We start from the raw sequence: 19,578 nt of genomic DNA on the forward strand, positions 1-19,578 counted from the left end.
ATCGATCCGATGGGATTTCGTTCAGAAACTTCCTTTTTTAAAAAAAAAAGGTATTATTAATGTAAAAAAAAACAAAACTATGGGACGGGAAATTATTTTATTGGAGAAATGATAAATAATTCTATTCTTTTTTATTCAAATATTATATTTTGTAAGTTATTTTTATTATTCGGAAATGTTGGATCATTCTTGGATAAAATAAATGATAATAGGTATATAGATGTTCCATTTTCAAAATATTTTCTAGTTATATTTTGGAGGTTAAAAAACTAAAACCATTTGCAGTCAAACGTTGCCTCGGCTTTGTTAATTTGCAAATTATTTTGTTTCCGAGTCAATATATAATATTCATGACATCGAAATTTTACCGGCAAGCCTGCTGATTATCACAGTCAGATGTAGAGCATAGACAAACTTTTCCAAACAAGTTTTTGAAGGCTGTACTTAGTGTTTATGACTGGTCCACATCAAACATTAAACCCTCAGAACAAGAACAAGCATGAAATGCCAACCATTCTATTAAAATTTCTTGTTTACAGGTATCTAGTCTTGGTAACCCCCGCCCTCTGGGAGCAATTTCTTGTGAACTCAGTCTCCACACCTAATGCACGCCCATGCACAGAATTACCTGTGGCAACCCTAGGGCACACAGTTAAGTGTGTATACCTGATGGTTGGGAATTCGCATTTCCCCTTTTTTTACTCCTCCGCTCATCCTAGAGGGCTCCCACTCTTCCCTAATTTTTCCTTACTCTCTACCAAGCCCCTGCAATTGCTAATTCGAAGTATTTTAGTATCCAGTTCGTAGATTGCAGGAACGTCTACTTTAAAAAAAGAAAGTCGTGGCACCCATTCCATGAAACGCTACCGACTTACCACCTCACCTCATTGTTCAAGTAATTACTGGTGTAGGTAAGCGGCGATAGCCTAGTTGGGTGTGTAACGGACTGAAGACGAATGTCCACGGGTTCAAATCCCAAACACACCTTTGACTTTTCTAGCATTATGTGTGTATTCTTTGTGAATTATCGCTTGCTTTAACGGTGAAGGAAAACATCGTGAGGAGACCTAGGCTTGACTGCGGTCTCTATAGGAATTTTAAAGGTGTGTGAAGTCTACTAATCCGCACTAGGCCAGCGTGGATGATTAAAGCCTAATCCCTCTTAGCACAGTAAGCCCGTGCAGCAGTGGGACAGTATATAATAAAAGGCTGATATTGTTATTTAGGTATGTGAGAGGCCGTTTAAATACCACCGCGATGTCTCTTTCTACCGCCAAGCACCAGTGTGATTACACATTTGTTGAAGGAGATTGTAGCCAGCGTAATTCCTGACTATTATTAGACTTACCATAGCACGTTTTAGAGCGACAAGCGCGGTGGAGAGCCAGTGAAATGAAATGATTCATTTGAATCCGTAAAATGTTATACATTATTTAGATTCCGTCAATATTAACTCTACTACCAGTTCGTGCAGTTCTCACCAGAGAAGAACAGGCAAGAAACTCTGGTGTTGCTCTTTTCAAAATCAGTAGGTAAAGACTACAATACATGATAAGGAGGAAAAAAAAAATACAATTGGTTTATTATTGCTGTTTAGAGCAGTTCATTTATATGCTCGTAAAATAAGGAATAAATTAATTTGAATTTTCATATGAGTGCACAACCCTCTCAGGAATTATGAAAGTTTTACGACTCAGTTTTGTCCGGTGTTGCTATTATTTATGTGCGGTAGTATTCAGATTTCAGTGTCGGTTTTATATTTTCTATAAGTGTAGGTCACTTTATTTCCGCCGCCCTGTGTAGGTAGGTTTATGTATGTATGTGTGTATGTACACGTATGTAGGTTTCTAAAATTCTTAATAATTTTCCATTTGTTTGTATTATGGAAGGCACTAAAGATAAATAAACGAATGATTAATTAAATCGAGTGAGCCTCTGAAATCTGCCGCCCCTAAGAGGCGAGCGGCATGCTCGTCTCGTCATTCAGCAGCAATCTATACATATTATAAAATAAAGTCCCCTTTTCTGTCTGTCTGTATGTTATCGACTTTCTTAAAATCTACTGAACGGATTTTTATGAAATTTGGTATGGAGATAGTTTAAGACCCTGGGAAGGTTATAGGCTACTTTCTATCCTAGAAAAATTCTTCACGCGGGCAAAGCCGCGAGCAAAAGCCAGTTAAAAAATAAAACACCAAAAACCATCCAAATATTTATTAAATTATTCCTTCTTTCTCTTGCTCGGCGACTCCTCGCGCTCGTCCGCGGCGCTGCTTCTTCTCTTCCTGTCTTCCTTCAGCTCTGGTACGGTCTTCTTGACCCTCGCCGGCTCTGGAGAGTACGCCCAGAGAAGCATCTCAAGATGTTCTTTAGTTGGTTCGTCTTTTTCGTTGAACAGTTTTGCGTCTTGGTGCTGTGAATTCGATGCCAATTTTTTTAATGATTATATAGTATCGTTCCGTTGTCAAGAGATAGGCAGAAGTGTGTCAAAGTGGGGGGGGGGGGGGTTACGCTCCTCAAGGAAAGCACGATAACATATAAAGATGGAACCCCTAGTCTGAACATGGAAGGTCCATGTTTAGACCAGGGGTTCCCAAACTATTTTTTCTCATAGACCACTTTCAGTGTTTACATGTAACAGCCGCTGAGCTTCTTAAAATATCTGCCTACAGATAGGTGAAGTTAAGCCAACATTTTAGTACTTTACTATCAAACCAGATAAGTTTTCGCGGACCCTGCTTACTAATAGTGAACCCCATTGATTGCTCACGCCAACATAGACCCCTGAGGGTCCATTTAGACCAGTTTGTAAATCTATGACCTCGGCAAATCAGATTTTTACAGGTAGCTCCAACCCAAGTACAAAAAACCTGGGCATAGGAATACTAGAGAAGTCACTAGTCGCTACTCTCTCCCCATCATTTCATCCGGGAATCGTCCACTGCTGGACATCCCCCATTGAGTGTCACAGGGACTGGTTCTGGGCCGCCCTCATCCATCGGACTCCGGCGACCCTCACCAGGTCGTCGGTCCATCTCGTGAGAGCCTACGCTGCGTCTCCCGGTTCGTGGTCGCCACTCCAGAACTTTTCCCAACGGCCATCAGTTCTACGAGCTATGTGTCCACTGCCATTTGAGTTTCGCAACTCTAAGGTCTATGTCGGTTACTTTGGCATGCTCTTAAGTACATACCTTCTCTTTAAGCTCCTTGAGTGCCACGTTCCTGACGATGTCCCATGTTTTCCCGCCCTCCGTCTCCTGGACGGTCCTCAGACGTTTGTATTCTCCGTTCACTGAACTGTATGCTGCTATGAACGCTTTCTGGAAGAAGAAATTTGGTTTAATATAATAATAATATCAGCCCTGTATTATTTATATGTGAGACATATATGTGAGAGTCCGCCTGGGTACCACCGCAATGTCTATTTCTATCAAGCAGTGTGTAGTCACTTGTGTTCCTGTTTGAAGAACATTGTATCCAGTGTTACTGGACATAAGACTTAACATCTCATGTCTCAGGATGGTGACCGCAGTGGAATACCACTTTGTAATTCAAGGTGTTCGTGTTTCTACTGTTTATGGTCGTACCGTTTACCATCACGGCAAGCTCGTCTCGTCATTCAAATCGAAAAAGTATAAAGAATTCTGAACTGGTAAATGATCTCTCTGATATTCTTTCTGGATTCGGTCACATTGCTGCTCCAATGATTCTCACCTGATGCTCTGTCACGTCCTCCCCGGCCATCTTCTCCGCGGTCCTCACGATGCCCAGGCTGAGGTACAGGTTGTTCTGCTTACTTAGGTGCATGCTGTCGAAATCGTCCAGAAACTTCTCGAATATCGATATCGCTTCCTTTATGTTTGATAGTTTTGTCTCGTCTCTTGTGCCTGGAAAGGTTAATTTTAGTAATTATGTGGTGACGAACTTTTGTTTCTTCATAATCATCAGCTACATAAGGTCCACTGGTGTTTTTTCTATTTTTTTCGACTTCCATTGCGTGCGTTGCGTTAACGGTTAACGTTTGCAATAAACATGTGTGGCGGAATTGTTCACAAAAAAAAATGTTAAAACAAAAAATGTTTTGAGGGTATTTGTGATACTCTTATGCTATAAAATCATTGAGCGTTTGACAGATACAGTTGTTCGTGGACAGTCGTAGCGATCGTTTGGATTGTGAATTGTTGGCGAAAGTATTTCTGTAGCCAGCGATAGTTATTATTATTATTTCATCAACTCGCTTCAGTTTCTAACAATATATTATAAACAAAGACTCCAGCCACATCTGTCTGCCTGAACTCGATAAACTCAAAAACTACCCAACGGATTTTGATAAAATTTGGTATGTTAGAGGCTGGTAAGCACATAGGCTACTTTCTTTTCCGGGGAAAAATATAGCGGGATTTTTATACCTATTATAGAAACCTGAAGATTTTTTTTGTTTATTCATTTCGACGCGCTAATCTCAGGAATTATAGGTTCGAATTGAAAAATTATTTCAGTATTGGAAAGCTCATTTTTCGGGGATAGCATCACGCTATGACCAATAGGAGCGGAGCATCAATAAAAACTGTTGCAAAAACGGGAAAAATTTATTCCTCTTGAGAACGTCCTTGCATGAGCTCAGGAAACTGTTAAAGTTGCTATCCCGGGAAATATACAGCGAGACTTCTATAAAGGATAGTTTTATCCCGGATAACTTTTTCACTGGGGGGAGCCGCGGGCATAAGCTATATAAATATAGAGAGGTATACTCTGTGGACCTCGAAATAACAAAGAAATCAAAACTCACAAGTAAGGACTCTTTTCGCTCTCCCTATAAGTCCTTTCACAGCCAATTTCTGGTAATCAGGATCTCTTCCCTCTAACTCCTTAAGTGTCCCTTCAGCGGTGTCTTTGTCCTTGAACCCGAGTCCAGGAACTGTGTCTGGTGGGAGCTCCTTCTTCTCTTTCTTCTCTTCCATTTCAACGTCTGGACTCGATTCCTGAAGAGATAGAAGGAATTTATAATTGGACGAATGAATGAATGAACGAACGAACGAACGAATGAATGAATGAACGAATGAATGATTGAATGGAGTGAATGAGTGAATGAATCAATGAATGAAATACTTTATTGAACGCATCATATATAGAAAAATTAATACAATTATTAAGTACATCATAAAAATGTGCACCAATAGGTGGTCTTATCGCTAAGAAGCGATCTCTTCCAGTCAACTTGATTGATTAATTTGGTAAATTTATTTTAAAACTAGTTTTTGCTCGCGGCTTCGCCCGCGTGAACTTTTCAGGGATGCAAGACCATTATCACCGTAGTAACAAAACAAAACAACCAACCTTATCACTCCCTTTATCTTTCTTTTCTTTTATATCTTCCTTATCTTTCTTCTCTGGTTTCTTTTCTTTGTTCTTGTCGAGGTCCGCGAGCCAGTTCTCAAACACTTCCATCGCTTCTTTTATGTTCTTTATTTTGTCTTCCGCTTTCGTCACTAAAATATGAGGAATAAAGGTACTATATCATAAGTCTAAAACACTGATTGCCAAAATCGAAAGTGCATTACCCCTTACTGCCAAACTATCGGAGGGCGGGGGGGGGGGGGGGGGTTGGACAGTAATGTTGATGTCATCGTGCCTCACGACCCCTATCAATATTATCTGCCTACAGATAGGTGAAGTCCATATTTTAGTACTTTACTGTCAAACCAGATACATTTTCGTGGTCCCCCTCTTACAAATTGTCGACCCCACTGTTTTGGTCACGGCAAATTGTGACCCTCGTCAAGTCTCCCGTGGACCCCTGGGGTCCACCTGGACCACTGAAATCAGTGTTTTAACTGAACTGTCTTAGACAAAAATTCTATCGTAGGAAATCTAAAAGTGTTCCTTGCTACTCACTCGACAGCACCCGCTTCGCTCTGCCGAGGAGTCCCCTGACCGTCAGCCGCCTGTAGTTCATATCATGCTCCTCCAGGAGTCGCAGCGTCTCCTCAGCCTTCGCCTTGTCCTTGAACCCGAAGCCGGTCTCTTCCTTGTCGTCTTTACCCATGATCTGAGGATAAAATAAGTGTTATTATTATAAATAGTTCTTTATATTTTGTATACTGAAATAAAAATGAAAACCTAATCAGTCGTTTCTTTTCTATCGGCTGACCGCCGGAGGTGCGTCACTTCCGGTAATATTTCTTTATTTTTACTTTGTTTGGAAAACAGAATACAATTTTATTTATAGACTAGCTTTTGCCCGCGGCTCCGCCCGCGTTATAAAGTTTTTCGGGCTAAAGTTTTCCGTTATAAAAGTCACGCTATATATTTTCCCGGGAGCCTATGTTCTTCCCAGGGTCTCAAACTGTCTCCATACCAAATTTTATCCTAATACGTTGGGTAGTTCTTGAGTTTAACACGTTCGGGCAGACCGATACAGCGGCGGACTTTGTTTAATGATATCATTTGTGTAGAACTTTTTAAGATGAACAATCCCGTCATACATTATTGTTGCATAACTTTAACCGTTTACGCAGCGCACGCAACAGAAGCTCTCAAAACTAATAAATTGTCCCCGTTTTTGCATCATGTTTCATTACTGCTCCGCTCCTATTGGTCATAGCGTGACGATATATAACCTATAGCACTCCAGGAACAAAGGGCTATCTAACACAAAACTATTTTTTCAGTTTGGACCGGTAGTTCCTGAGATTAGCCATTACTGCTCCGCTCCTATTGGGTATAGCGTGATGATATATAGCCTATAGCACTCCACAATCAAAGGGCTATCCATCGCAAAAAGAATTTTTCAGTTCGGACCGATAGTTCCTGAGATTAGGCATTACTGCTCCGCTCCTATTGGGTATAGCGTGATGATATATAGCCTATAGCACTCCACAATCAAAGGGCTATCCATCGCAAAAAGAATTTTTCAGTTCAGACCGATAGTTCCTGAGATTAGGCATTACTGCTCCGCTCTTATTGGGTATAGCGTGATGATATATAGCCTATAGCACTCCACAATCAAAGGGCTATCCATCGCAAAAAGAATTTTTCAGTTCGGACCGATAGTTCCTGAGATTAGGCATTACTGCTCCGCTCCTATTGGGTATAGCGTGATGATATATAGCCTATAGTACTCCACGAACATAGGGCTATCCAACGCAAAAAGATTTTTCAGTTTGGACCGGTAGTTCCTTAGATTAGCCATTACTGCTCCGCTCCTATTGGGTATAGCGTGATGATATATAGCCTATAGCACTCCACGAACATAGGGCTATCCAACGCAAAAAGAATTTTTCAGTTTGGACCAGTAGTTCCTGAGATTAGCGCGTTCAAACAAACAAACAAACAAACAAACAAACAAACAAACAAACAAACAAACTCTTCAGCTTTATATAATAGTATAGATATATAGATTATAAGAACAAAATAGAAAAACATTATCCACACCTGTTTGTATATTTTTAAAATATAAATAATAAGGACAATTACGATTCAATATATTCGTAACACTAGCATAACGAGACGAGCATGCCGTTCGCCTGATGGTAAGCGATACGACCGATAAACAGTAGAAACACCAACACCTTGAATTACAAAGTATTGTTTGAAAAAAGAAAAATATTTTTTTATTTAACAAAAGATCTATACGTAACGAATATACAAATGAATTTTACAGTAATGTACGAAATTAATTAATGTTTTGACAATGGTCCCCACATTAGGCAAGCCAGTATCGTAGGATCCCGTGTGATCACTCAGCAATACTTTTTAACATAATAAATAGTTAGATTAGAGTTAATATATAATAGATAATTTGGTATTCCACTGCTCACGCTATCCTCACACATGCGATATTAAGTCTCATTGTGTACAGTAGTTACACTGGTTATAATGACCTTCAAACCGGAACACAACAGTGACTTCACACTGCTGCTTGTCAGAAATAGACATTGCGGTGGTACCTACCCAGGCGGACTGTCACATATGAGAGACCTACGACCAGTTAGGACGACATAAAAATAAGATTTTGATTTTTTGAGATACCGCTTTTGAGCTTAGCACTGCAGTATAGAGAATGGAAATTATTTATTCTGTGAACTACTAGGGTCTTATTTTTGATCGACATAGGAATACCGAATTCTTTCGTCAGCTTATATATACTAGCTTTTTCCCGCGGCTCCGCCCGCGTGAATTAGTTTTTCCGCTATAAAGTTTTCCGTTACAAAAGTAACACTGTATATTTTCCCAGGGTAGAAATTAGCCTATGTTTTTCCCAGGGTCTCAAACTGTCTCCATACCAAACTTCATCTTAATTTGTTGGGTAGTCGAGTTTATCGCGTTCAGAGATGCAAATGCGGCGGGGGACTTTGTTTTATAATATTTCTTTTAGATGTTTTTAAGAAGAACATTCATATATATTTGTTGTGTAACTTTAACTGTTTACGCAGCGCACGCAACGTAATCTTTTAAAGTAATAAATTTTCCCCGTTTTTGTCACATTTTTCATTACTATTCCGCTCCTATTGGTCATAGCGTGATGATATATAGCCCATAGCCTTCTTTAAGTGGGCTATCAAACACTAAAAGATTTTTCAGTTCGAAAGAGTAGGTCCTAGATTAGCGCGTTCAAACAAACAAACTCTTCAGTTTTATATAATAGTATTGATGAACCAACGCGAATGTTGTTACCTAAGTAACAACATATAATTCATTCAAATGATGTAATAAATACTTCACGTTTGAATATAAATGCGCATGCGCGTGATGTCATCGGCTTTTTAAACCATTCGCTAATATAACTTTTCAATAGAATAGAAAGATGTCATCGTCTCCAGATAGGTGAGACATAAAGATTTATTCACGTGTTCATGGAAGTTATTTATCTAAGGACGGAAAAATGCTGTGACAAGTCTGTTTCTCAGCTTTGTTGATCTGACAGCCAACTAGATTCAAATTCTATCTCAATTTTAGCAAATTGCTGAAATACAAAGTATTGTTTGGTATTCCATTGCGCTTGCCATCCTCAGACATGAGATGTTAAGTCTTATTTGGTTCAATAGTTACACTGGCTATAATGTTTTAGAATGAAGGACGAGTAGTTGCATCATGGCGCTTAAATTTCAAATGACAAGGGGAACAATGCCTTAGGCCTTTATTTAATGTTAGATCTATAAACGGTCACATCGCTTACCAACAGGCAATCGGCTTGTTCATAATATGAAAATAACAAATATTCAACCCAATGATGTTATATAAATAGGCGCGTCATAGACTAAAAAAAATTGCACATAAAAACAGCGCACTATTGACAATAGTCTCAAACTTGTACAGCCCTAGCAGCTCGCACTGATACGGCCCGAGCATCGACCGCCGTGGCCATCTAGTTTATTGGTTTCTGGTCGCCATGACAGTCGAATAAAATGCATTTAATAGTTTAAAAAAAAGTTAAATAGTGTATACTTATTACTAACGTATGAAATGAAAAGTTTTTTCATTCACAGTTGGAGTATAAATTGTACATCGTTTAAAAACACAGGCATTTTATTTATAAAAATACAAAAAGTTAGTAAGCCGACTAGCCGCGACAGTGATTGGAGGTTGATTAAGTGAATGTCGGGCAATTACCTTGCTTTCGTCTTGCCAGTATTGAGCTCGGACAACGTATCTATATAATAAAAACATCTTGGATTCAACCTACATACTCGTATAAAAAACTATTTCAATCCAAACTTCATCCTCTTTTAATTTAATATTTTGTGATTCATCCAAGCCAAGTAGGTCGACATAATAAGATCGAATATAAACTACATTCATATTGCGTAGGATGCAGCGATTTGAATGGATTTTGCAGAGCATTTGATAGATTAATTTAATGATTAAAGTTGAGGTCTCGGTTGAGGTTTACAACCAGAGGGACAGTATCACAGATTTTATATATATATTATAAAAATGTATCCCTATTTCCCTTGGTCACGCCATCACGCGTGAACGGCTGGACCGATTTCAGTAATTTTTTTTTGTTGTGTTTGTTATTGTTAGGAGAAGCATCTTATGAAATAAAAAATTAAATTAAAGTTAATTTCAGCGATTGACATGATGCGCGCTGCAAAATCATGGTTAAGATGGGACAACGTCTGTCGGATCAGCTAGTATTATATAGTTTAACAAAATTAGATAACTTGATTATTTTATAATGTAACAAACAGTTTCATTTATTAAAGCACTAGCTTTTGCTCGCGGCTTCGCCTGTGTGTCGAAGTTTTCCGGGATAATTTTTATTCCAACTTACTTGATATGTATCGTTATATTATGATCAAATTACACAAAGTCATTATAAATTATGGCCTATGTGTTATTCTGATGTATAACCAATATTACAGTAAAGTTTCATCCAAATCCGTTCAGTAGTTTTTTCGTGAAAGAGGAACAAACATACATCCATCCTCACAAACTTTCGCAATCATAATATAGTACGATAATAAAAAATAACTAACAAAATTGTCACCCAAAATAATTGCTAAAAATAAAATAAAAGACAATTTAGTTAAAGCTGTAAAACTTTTGTTACCAAGTCTTCTACGCTGACGGTATGTGGCGGCACATTAATATATACCGCGTCAACATCACGGGAACTGCAAGATAATCGACGTAATATTGGAATAATAATTGTAATGATATCACACAGCAATCACGCTAGATGGCGACAGACGATACTGGCTTGCGATGACAGATTTTGCGCGAGGCAGTATATATACCACCTCCGAATAGGATCCGTCGGCCGCGGCCGGTCACAAACAACATCTGCCTGACTGGAAATCTTCCCCTTCCATAGAGGAACGCAAACATCTGTTCTACAGCAGCGTCAACCTATACTCCAATAGAGTTTACAATGTTAATATGGAATAGAAATTTCCTTAATATAAAATACTAGTTGACCCGACAGACGTTGTCCCGTCTTAACTATGAATTTGCAGCGCGCATTCTGTCAATCGCTGACAGTTATTTCAAACAATTGACAGTTATATAAAATTAATATTTTCGTTAAGTTTTCTTAAATTTTCTAATTTTCCGCGCAATTTTTTGATTTTTTTCTTTCATAAGAACCTTCTCCTGACAATAACAAACACAACAAAAAAATTAGTGAAATCGGTCCAGCCGTTCACGTGTGATGGCGTGACCAAAGGAAATAGGGATTCATTTTTATATATATAGATATTCCCGATGAGTAAACCCGTGAGTAAATGTACTCTAAATACAATAATCAATGCACGAGGAAGCTGGAAGCACGCCAAATCGCTGGACGTTATACATAAAACTCCGTGCCTTGGCCTACTGACAGTGGAGCGGCTGTACGAGTCCGTTTCGCTCTCACACTGCCGCTGCAAACCAAGCCAGGTTGGGCTATGCACGCATTGTGATACCAAACCGTACAGGCGAGTCTCTGAATATCGGTCTAAGTGCGAAGTTTTTTTTTGTTGCTTTAAATGACATAAGTTTGCCGTTCGCTTGATGGTAAGCGATACGACCGATAAACAGTAGATACCAACACCTTGAATTACAAAGTATTTGGTATACCACTGCGCTCGCCATCCTGAGATATGAGATGGTACTTAAGTGTTCTTATGTCTAGTTACACTGGCTACAATGTCTTTCAAATCGGAACACAACAGTCACTACACACTGCTTGGCGACGGGAATAGACATTGCCGTCAACACTAAGAAACAGACCTGTTATCACAGCAATGCTCCGTCCTTAGATAAATGACGTCTATGAATATAAGGTTAGACTTTTGCATTAAAGTACACAAAGCAATGTCCAACATGTTTTAGAAGTGTGTGCTGGTTTGAAAGACATATCCCATGCAGATTACTGGGTATAATTAGCATGGGGATTGGCTGAAATGAAATTTGACTATGCCCATGCACTAAAGTATTCTTTTGTCAACCTGCTATGACTTCCCGAAGGTAATTCTTCTCCGCTGTCTCCACACCGAATGCACGACCGCACGGGGGACATTTTGCACTCTAAATAAAATAATGGCCCATTCCAAAATTGCCAATTTGTGGGAATCGTCAAACAACCAATTCCTGTTTGCGACCTTTTAGTTTTTTCCTATTTTTTCATGCTATAGATTTAATTATTTACCTATCTTTAATAAGCTCAATTTTATAGCAACTTTAAATAAAGGTAGCCAACAAAAACTAGTTTTCCGACGACTGCCACAAATTAACAATTTTGAAATAGGTCATTATTTTATTAAGAATGCGATTTGTCCCGGCCCGATGCACACAGTTCAGTGTGTATAGCTCATGGTTATAACCACACATTGAGGCTTATAAAGGCTCGCGAACAGATCCTAGCCTTCTCCCCTCCTCCCATCCTACAAGGTTTCCCTATCCTTCCCCTACTTCCTTCACAGCTATCCCCTCCGAATTTTCCTCTAGGACCCTGCAGTCGTTAACCCGGGGGATTCCAGTATCAAAATAGATTATATACACAAAAAATGCTATAAAATATAAACCAATAAAAAAACAGTCTACGTTGAACGCATTTCTAAAATGTTAAATGACATCATTCGTATGCATTGACGTATATTCTATAGACACGAACGTCCATATTAACTATTTGTTCAAAATCTGAAATAAAATGGCAAAACGTCACTGTTATAACCTATATATTCACTTGAACAACAAATAATTTACTTATTTGACTAATAGTTTTTATTCAAATCCAGGTTTACACTTAGACTCGAGTTCTTATATCATGAGCGCCACTCCGTACACAACCACAAGTTGTCAATATTGACCATACTAAAGTCAGTTTGAATGGATTGCAGTTCAATTCAGTTGAACACAGTGAATGTTTGGAACGCCCAATCTAGTACATAGTACATATATATCGATGTTCGTATGTAATTTACACTTGAATATTGAATACACTTCACCTCATTGATAGTGCGTTTTATCCATTGATGTATATTCTATAGACACGAACGTTAATATAAACTGCTTGTTCAAAATATGGAGTTAGAACTAAAATTCGCTGCAGCGCTAAAACATCGGCACAGGGCCGTAGCTAGAGGGGGGCACTGTGGGGCAATGCCCTACCTTAAAATACTAATGCCCTACCTTAATAATCAACTAAATTGTACATTACTACAGTGAAAATATATGGAGCAGCGGGTTTTTTTCATTTACGATTTGGAAGTTGGTCCCTTAGTAAGAATTATTCGTATTGATGGGTGGAATAACCTTCTTTCATATAATAACAATTACGGAAGTTTTTTTTACTCCCGTTCACAAGTCTAGAAAACCAAAAATCGATTGAGCAGATCAGATCAGTAACATTTTTATTTCCGCCCTAGCTGTAACCACAGCTGCCCTACCTTAAATTAAAGTCTAGCTACGTCCCTGCATCGGCGTCTGACCAAACTTTTTAAACATAGTGCTAAAGATCCCATAGGCCTCAATTTGTAGTTAGACTTGTTATCACAGCAATGCTCCGTCCTTAGATAAATAAAGTATATAAATAAGTTTAATCTTTGCTCGTGAATATAAGAATAATCACAAACAAGAGTGTGTTAGCTTATTCTGATGTACTCATTACTCGTAAATGCATGAGTTATTCGCCAAAAGTCTAAATGAGACATAAAACGTTATCTAATAGCAACTATGTAAGTGTGAAGGGTGATTTTTATCTATCACCTTGTATTTGACACGTTTTGTGGCATTGTGGAGTAGTAGAAGCCATGGTATGTCACAATGCCTGATGTATAATCAGCCTTGTATTGTATATTGTCCCAATGGAAGGGGCTCCTCTTACTACTGAGGGATAAGGCCTTAGTCCACCACGCTGTAGTGCGGGTTGGTAGACTTTACACACCCTCAAAATTCTTATAGAGAACCTGTCAAGTATGCAGGTTTCCTCGCGATGTTTTCCTTCACCGTTAAAGCCAGCGTTAATTCACAAAGAATACACAAATAATGTTAGAAAAGTCAGAGGTGTGTTTGAGTTTTGAACCCGCAGACATTCGTCTCGACAGTCCGTTCCACAACCAATTAGGCTATCGTCGCATAAGCCTGTTGTATAGAGGCTTGAATATAAAGTAGATAGTTTTTGATAACGATTTCGCCCGCAGTGTACGAAACGATAGCTCCCAAAAGGAATAAATTTTCCCCGGCTTTGCAACATTTTTAATTGATGCTCCTATGGCTCATAGCGTGATGTTATTAAACTATAATACTCTATAGCCTTCCTTGATAAATGGGCTATCCAGTACTAAAAGAATTTTCTAATTCGAACCAGTAGTTCCTGAGATTAGCGCATTCAAACAAACAAACTCTTCAGCTTTGTATAATAGAATACTAGTATAGGTATACGTCAATGAGTATAGATATGTAAATGTAGAATCAGAATTTTTATTACAATGTTTATATATTTACAGATTGAGGTTGCCGTCCCTTCTCGATTTACGTAGAGCCGAAGCTAAATCAAAATTTCTTATTATAAAACTTACTATTGAGTTCTAAGATGTTTTATAACATAGATACGTTGTCCGAGCTCAATACTGGCAAGACGAAAGCAAAGTAATTGCCCCTACATTCACTTAATCAACCTCCAACCACTGTCGCGGCTAGTCGGCTTACTAATTTTTGTATTTTTGTAAATAAAATGCCTTCCTGTGTTTTTAGACGATGTACGAATTATACTCTAACTGTGAATGAAAAAAGCGTTTCCTTTCATACGTTAGTAATAAGTATACACTATATAACTTATTTGTAACTAATAAATGCATTTTATTCGACTGTCATGGCGACCGGAGACCAATAAACTAGTTGGCCACGGCGGTCGACGCTCAGGCCGTATCAATGCGAGCTGCTAGGGCTGTACAAGTATGTGACTATAGTAAATAGTGCGCTGTTTTTATGTGCAATTGTGTTAGTCTATGACGCGTCTATTTGTAAAACGTCATTGATTGAGTTCTTTTGCTCAATATCAGCGCGAAGTCTGGAATTGGTGTCCGATATCGCGGTAGAATCGCTTCCTATCAATGGAATGGAACACAAGCGGCGAAAGAGGGTGCTCTGGTTGCACCTCTGCCTACACCTTTAGCGATAAAGGCGTAATGTTTGTTTCTAAACTTACTAAAACACTTTTTAATCTTTAGTCATACCATTTTACTTTAAACACACTACCGTGAGAGAATATTTTTGAACATACTAGTTCAAGTTGTACACCGGCTATAATCTTCGTGGGTTGTAGCATTTTATTTGTCCGGCTTAGAATACCAATTTATAACTCATAATAAAATGTATGGGCATTGAGCACAGAATGTTACCTTGAATGAAAGTAAACCAAGCGAATATTTTATTTTTTTAGGCTACGGCACTCAAACATACAGCACATGTTCTGGAATAATGGCAAATGTATGTGAAAGAGAACGCACGCGAGCATGTTATTGATGTTAAACCTTGAATTATATCTAATGCACAGATCAAAGATCATAAAAATGACAATAAACAGTGTAATTGTTATAAAAATAAAATTCTGTTGAAGAACGATACAAATCTAAAATAAAACATAGACTCACATTCGTTTTCTTTTTTATTTATAAAAAGCGTAATAAATTGTTTTACATCCGCGATACGTGGTGATGATATCTCAAAAATAAATTCATTATTTACCTACGCATTACAATATACCTAGGTAACGCAGTGTTCATGACTGATGTTTGCTAAATATTTCAGTTTCAAATTAGCATAGCACGGCCTTCTGCAGTTTGCACTAATAAAATATAAACATGTCACATGTCAGCCGAAGGTAATCACGCTAATTCAAGAAAGATAAAAATTGAATACTCACGATAAAAAAATCAACTTTGCAATCAACGTAAATCCTCAAAATAGGCACAACACTTTTATTTTTAAATAGCCACTGTTCAAAAAGGCGGACTCCGGTTGACTGTTCCAAATTCAAATTGTACACAAGAGCGGGAAACGTAAGTGCTAAACTGTAAAATTACGAAGACCATCGTTTTATTATAGGCAGGTGTCGTGATACGTGTATTTAATTTAGCCGGGTGTTGCTAGAAGAGACAAATCGACAAAAATAACTAGATGACGTCACAGCGTTCTCGATCGCAGCTATCCACAAGGTTGTAATGACATCACCTATGTTTAAGTCTTGAAGGAGCGCCGTTTTTAACCTTGATATCACTTTAAAGGCCGTTTGGGTAACTTAAAACGGGTAAATGACATAATGCACGACATAAAATTGGTGGCTGAACGATTTCAAACCGAATAAGGTGGCCATTGTACTAAACATAGAAGTGCATAATATAGAAAGACTATAAAAAATTGTCTATGCATAACTTTGAATATAATTTGAATTGTATTATAATCCATAAAAATCCGACGCTCAATAAAATGTATATGCCTAATGAACAAAATGCATTTCCAATATCCATAATATGTAGTTGAAATTGATGTTATGTGTGGATATTATCGATATTTAAATTCACTTGGCCTTTTCCATCAGAAGTTGAGTAAAAAAAAATAAAATATTAAAGCTATTTTTTTACTACAGTTAAAAGAATAGGTAGTGATAGTATTTAGGTATCTTGTATCTATCGAAAAGTCTTAAAGATTGTTTATAGTGTAGCGCGCCGCCATAGTATACAGCGGCATCACGCGCCACCACCCTTCGCGCCACCCCTCGCACCCCGCTCAAAAGCCTACGGTTTGCGCCCACGTTCATCGCTCCGCGCACCCCCAGTGCCCGAATAACTCTCTCCCGGGGGAAGGCGCGCGCGGGCGCGACTCGTACGCTTAAGCCTACACTGTTGTTTTTTTGTTTATAGTAGTACTTAATGCTATAGTGATATAAAATCATATTAGTTATTCAGTGTTTTTTTTGGCATTATTTCCCCGCCCCGACGAGGCACTCAAAGCACACACCCAAGCGACAATTTGGCTGCCCAACGTTCGGCTTCGAACATAAGTTGTGTTTAAAACTCAGTTATTAGTGTAGTGTGTGAGCTAGGAAACCCCTGTGTATGACTGTGATAGTGTTTGTGCTTATTAACGGCCTACAAGTGGCCTACGTGACCGCGAGTTGCAAAGCGATCGCGCGCGAGACGCGACATCAAAGGTGCCGCCGCGCGCGCCACTTCGCGGCCACGACGAGTCCGCGCGGCGAGTATACCTACTACGTCGGCTAAGGGACGATAAGTACACTATATTATACTCATTTTACAAACATTATTACGCAGTTGTGTACATTGAACGTGTTTGTGTTGCTGAACGATACAAATAGACAATTCGTCTGTGTTCAAGTGTGTTAAAGTAGCTCAGACTATTACGCTATTATCTGACGAACTTTTGAACTGTATTCAAATAATACTAGTGGGTGTACGATGCCGCGCACGCGAAGTCATACGGACATTACCGAATCGAGCGCGGAATCGAATAATAATAATATGGCCGCCGCGAATGAATCGCCGTCGGCAAGCCGCGCGCCGTTTGTTGACGGCAGCGCGCCTTCATCGTCTAGTACATCTATCGTGATGACGGAGCAGCAACTGCTGCGACTTGTTCAGTTGCTTCAAATGCAATCACCTGCGGCTGCGGCTACTTGTGCTTCACCATCGCCTGCGCTTTCCCAGGGCAACTTTGCCAAGTGCACGGCGCGGTTCGACGGCGCTAAGGAGAGCGACGTTGTAGCGTTTATTGACGCTATCGAAGTTTACAAGGAGTGCGTCAGCATGGACGACAGCATTGCCCTGCGTGGACTACCGATGCTTTTCACCGGGTTGGCTGCGACCTGGTGGCAAGGTGTGAAAGCTTCGATCGATAGTTGGTCGAACGCTATTGACCTACTGAAGCAAACTTATGGACCGCGTCTCCCGCCTCACAGAATTTATAGAGAGATTTTCTCCAAAGAACAAGGAGACGAGACTACAGATATGTTTATATGCAGGGTGAGAGCCCTGATAGCCCAGCTGCCACCTGGTAGTTTAAAAGAAGACGTACAACTTGATATGGTTTACGGGCTATTGAGTACCAGAATAAGGGAGAAAATTCCCCGAAGTGGTTTCAAATCATATGCTGAATTGTTATCCCAGGCTCGTCGCCTGGAAGACCTGTTTGAAGAGGGTCGTCCGAGACAGCGCAAGACAGATGCTGGTGATAAGCTGTCCCCAGCCATTCCCCAGAAATCGGCAAGTCCATCCACTTCTACGGTTAAGGCAAAATCCCGGTCGTTATGTGGGTACTGCAAGAAGTACGGCCACGAAAAGGCCGACTGCTCCCGGTTGCGCGAACGGAACCAAACCAAGGCAACGGACGGCACGTCATCGCCGCCGTCGGTTTCGTCACTCGTGTGCTTTGGTTGTGGCGCGCCAGGCGTCATACGTGCGAACTGTACGACTTGTCGAGCATCGTCTACATCGAGCGCTATGCCCTTTCAAGCTGTAGCTGCAGTGTCGGCGACGTGTCAACCGCGAAGTCGTCCCGTAATGCGTGTCGGAATGTACGGAGAGTACGCACGGCTACTCGTCGATACCGGTGCTAAACAGTCGATCGCGAGTGATAGTTTAAGAAACTTTTTATGTAAAAATAATCATGTGTTTCACAAAGTTCATTATGATTTTAAATTCGCCAACGGTGTCACCAATAGCAATATTGTAGAAACAGCATTGGTTGACGTTACTGTGCAAGGGGTGGTGGTACCAACACAATTTGTGGTACTCCCAGGCGCGACGGAATCATTATTAGGTATTAATTTCGTTAGGGATGCTGGTATGGTACTAGATTTTCGTAGGGATATTTGGTCATTGCGAGATAAACCGGGGTCATTTCCATTAGAATATGAAGACGTAGGGACGCGTATCGCCTGCTCTACGGTAGACTTATTACGCGAGGACGAAGCGACGCGCTTAACTGTTGAAGAACGCATTCAACTTTCGAATGTCCTAGACAACAATAGGGACATTTTCGAGCCAGGGGGAGCCGCTACTTCTTTCGCGGTTCATCGTATAGACACAGGTGATCACCCCCCGATATCCGTTCCCCCCTATCGCGTTACGCCTGCGAAAAAGAATATTCTGAAGAAAGAAATTGACAAGATGCTACAAGAGGGAATCATAGAAGAGGCGGACTCTGAATGGACCTCTCCAGTAGTACTAGTACCTAAAAGGACGGGACCGTTAGGTTCTGTGTCGACTACAGGAAACTCAACCACATCACCCGCGCGGATAAATATCCACTTCCCTTGATAGACGAGTTGATACAATCAACGAAATGCAACAGCGTGATGTCAACTATAGATCTTAAGTCTGGTTACTGGCAGATTGAGGTTGCGCCGGAGGACAGGGATAAAACGGCCTTTGTCTCTCCTTTTGGAACGTTTCGTTTCCGACGGATGCCTTTCGGGTTGCGCAACGCCCCGTCGACGTTCCAGCGGTTAATTGACCGCTTCCGCAGTGGCCTTAAGGATATGACAGTAGTTTGTTACCTGGACGATATTTTGATCATATCAGATGACCTGCCGACACATCTTACTCACCTACAACAAGTGTTTGACCGCTTGAG

At 39.8% G+C, this 19,578-nt stretch overlaps 2 protein-coding genes across 2 annotated transcripts; one reads left to right on the forward strand and one right to left on the reverse strand.

Moving 5' to 3' along the window:
• Positions 1-2,199: 2,199 nt before the first annotated feature.
• Positions 2,200-16,008, reverse strand: LOC115453981. Its single transcript, XM_030182718.2, has 7 exons — positions 15,851-16,008; positions 5,896-6,049; positions 5,338-5,489; positions 4,790-4,982; positions 3,715-3,887; positions 3,192-3,320; positions 2,200-2,413 (listed from the first exon to the last, which is right to left on the reverse strand). Exons 2-7 carry the CDS (start codon positions 6,044-6,046, stop codon positions 2,222-2,224), a joined length of 990 nt encoding a protein of 329 aa, XP_030038578.2. The 5' UTR covers positions 6,047-6,049; positions 15,851-16,008; the 3' UTR covers positions 2,200-2,221.
• Positions 16,009-17,415: 1,407 nt separating this feature from the next.
• LOC119193518 lies at positions 17,416-19,262 on the forward strand. The gene has a single exon (XM_037447132.1). It carries the CDS (start codon positions 17,466-17,468, stop codon positions 19,260-19,262), a length of 1,797 nt encoding a protein of 598 aa, XP_037303029.1. The 5' UTR covers positions 17,416-17,465.
• The last annotated feature ends 316 nt before the right edge of the window (positions 19,263-19,578 follow it).

Source organism: Manduca sexta, unplaced genomic scaffold, assembly GCF_014839805.1.
Source record: "Manduca sexta isolate Smith_Timp_Sample1 unplaced genomic scaffold, JHU_Msex_v1.0 HiC_scaffold_63, whole genome shotgun sequence".
NCBI lineage: Eukaryota > Metazoa > Arthropoda > Insecta > Lepidoptera > Sphingidae > Manduca > Manduca sexta.

Excerpts from the sequence above, each read along its gene's own strand:
- LOC119193518 (XM_037447132.1), top strand. The coding sequence starts at position 17,466 with ATGGCCGCCGCGAATGAATCGCCGTCGGCAAGCCGCGCGCCGTTTGTT.
- LOC115453981 (XM_030182718.2), bottom strand. The coding sequence starts at position 6,046 with ATGGGTAAAGACGACAAGGAAGAGACCGGCTTCGGGTTCAAGGACAAG. Across the intron at positions 3,888-4,789 it reads AGCGAAAAGAGTCCTTACTT|GCACAAGAGACGAGACAAAA; the intron begins GTGAGTTTTGAT and ends TAACCTTTCCAG. Across the intron at positions 3,321-3,714 it reads AGGACGTGACAGAGCATCAG|AAAGCGTTCATAGCAGCATA; the intron begins GTGAGAATCATT and ends TTCTTCTTCCAG.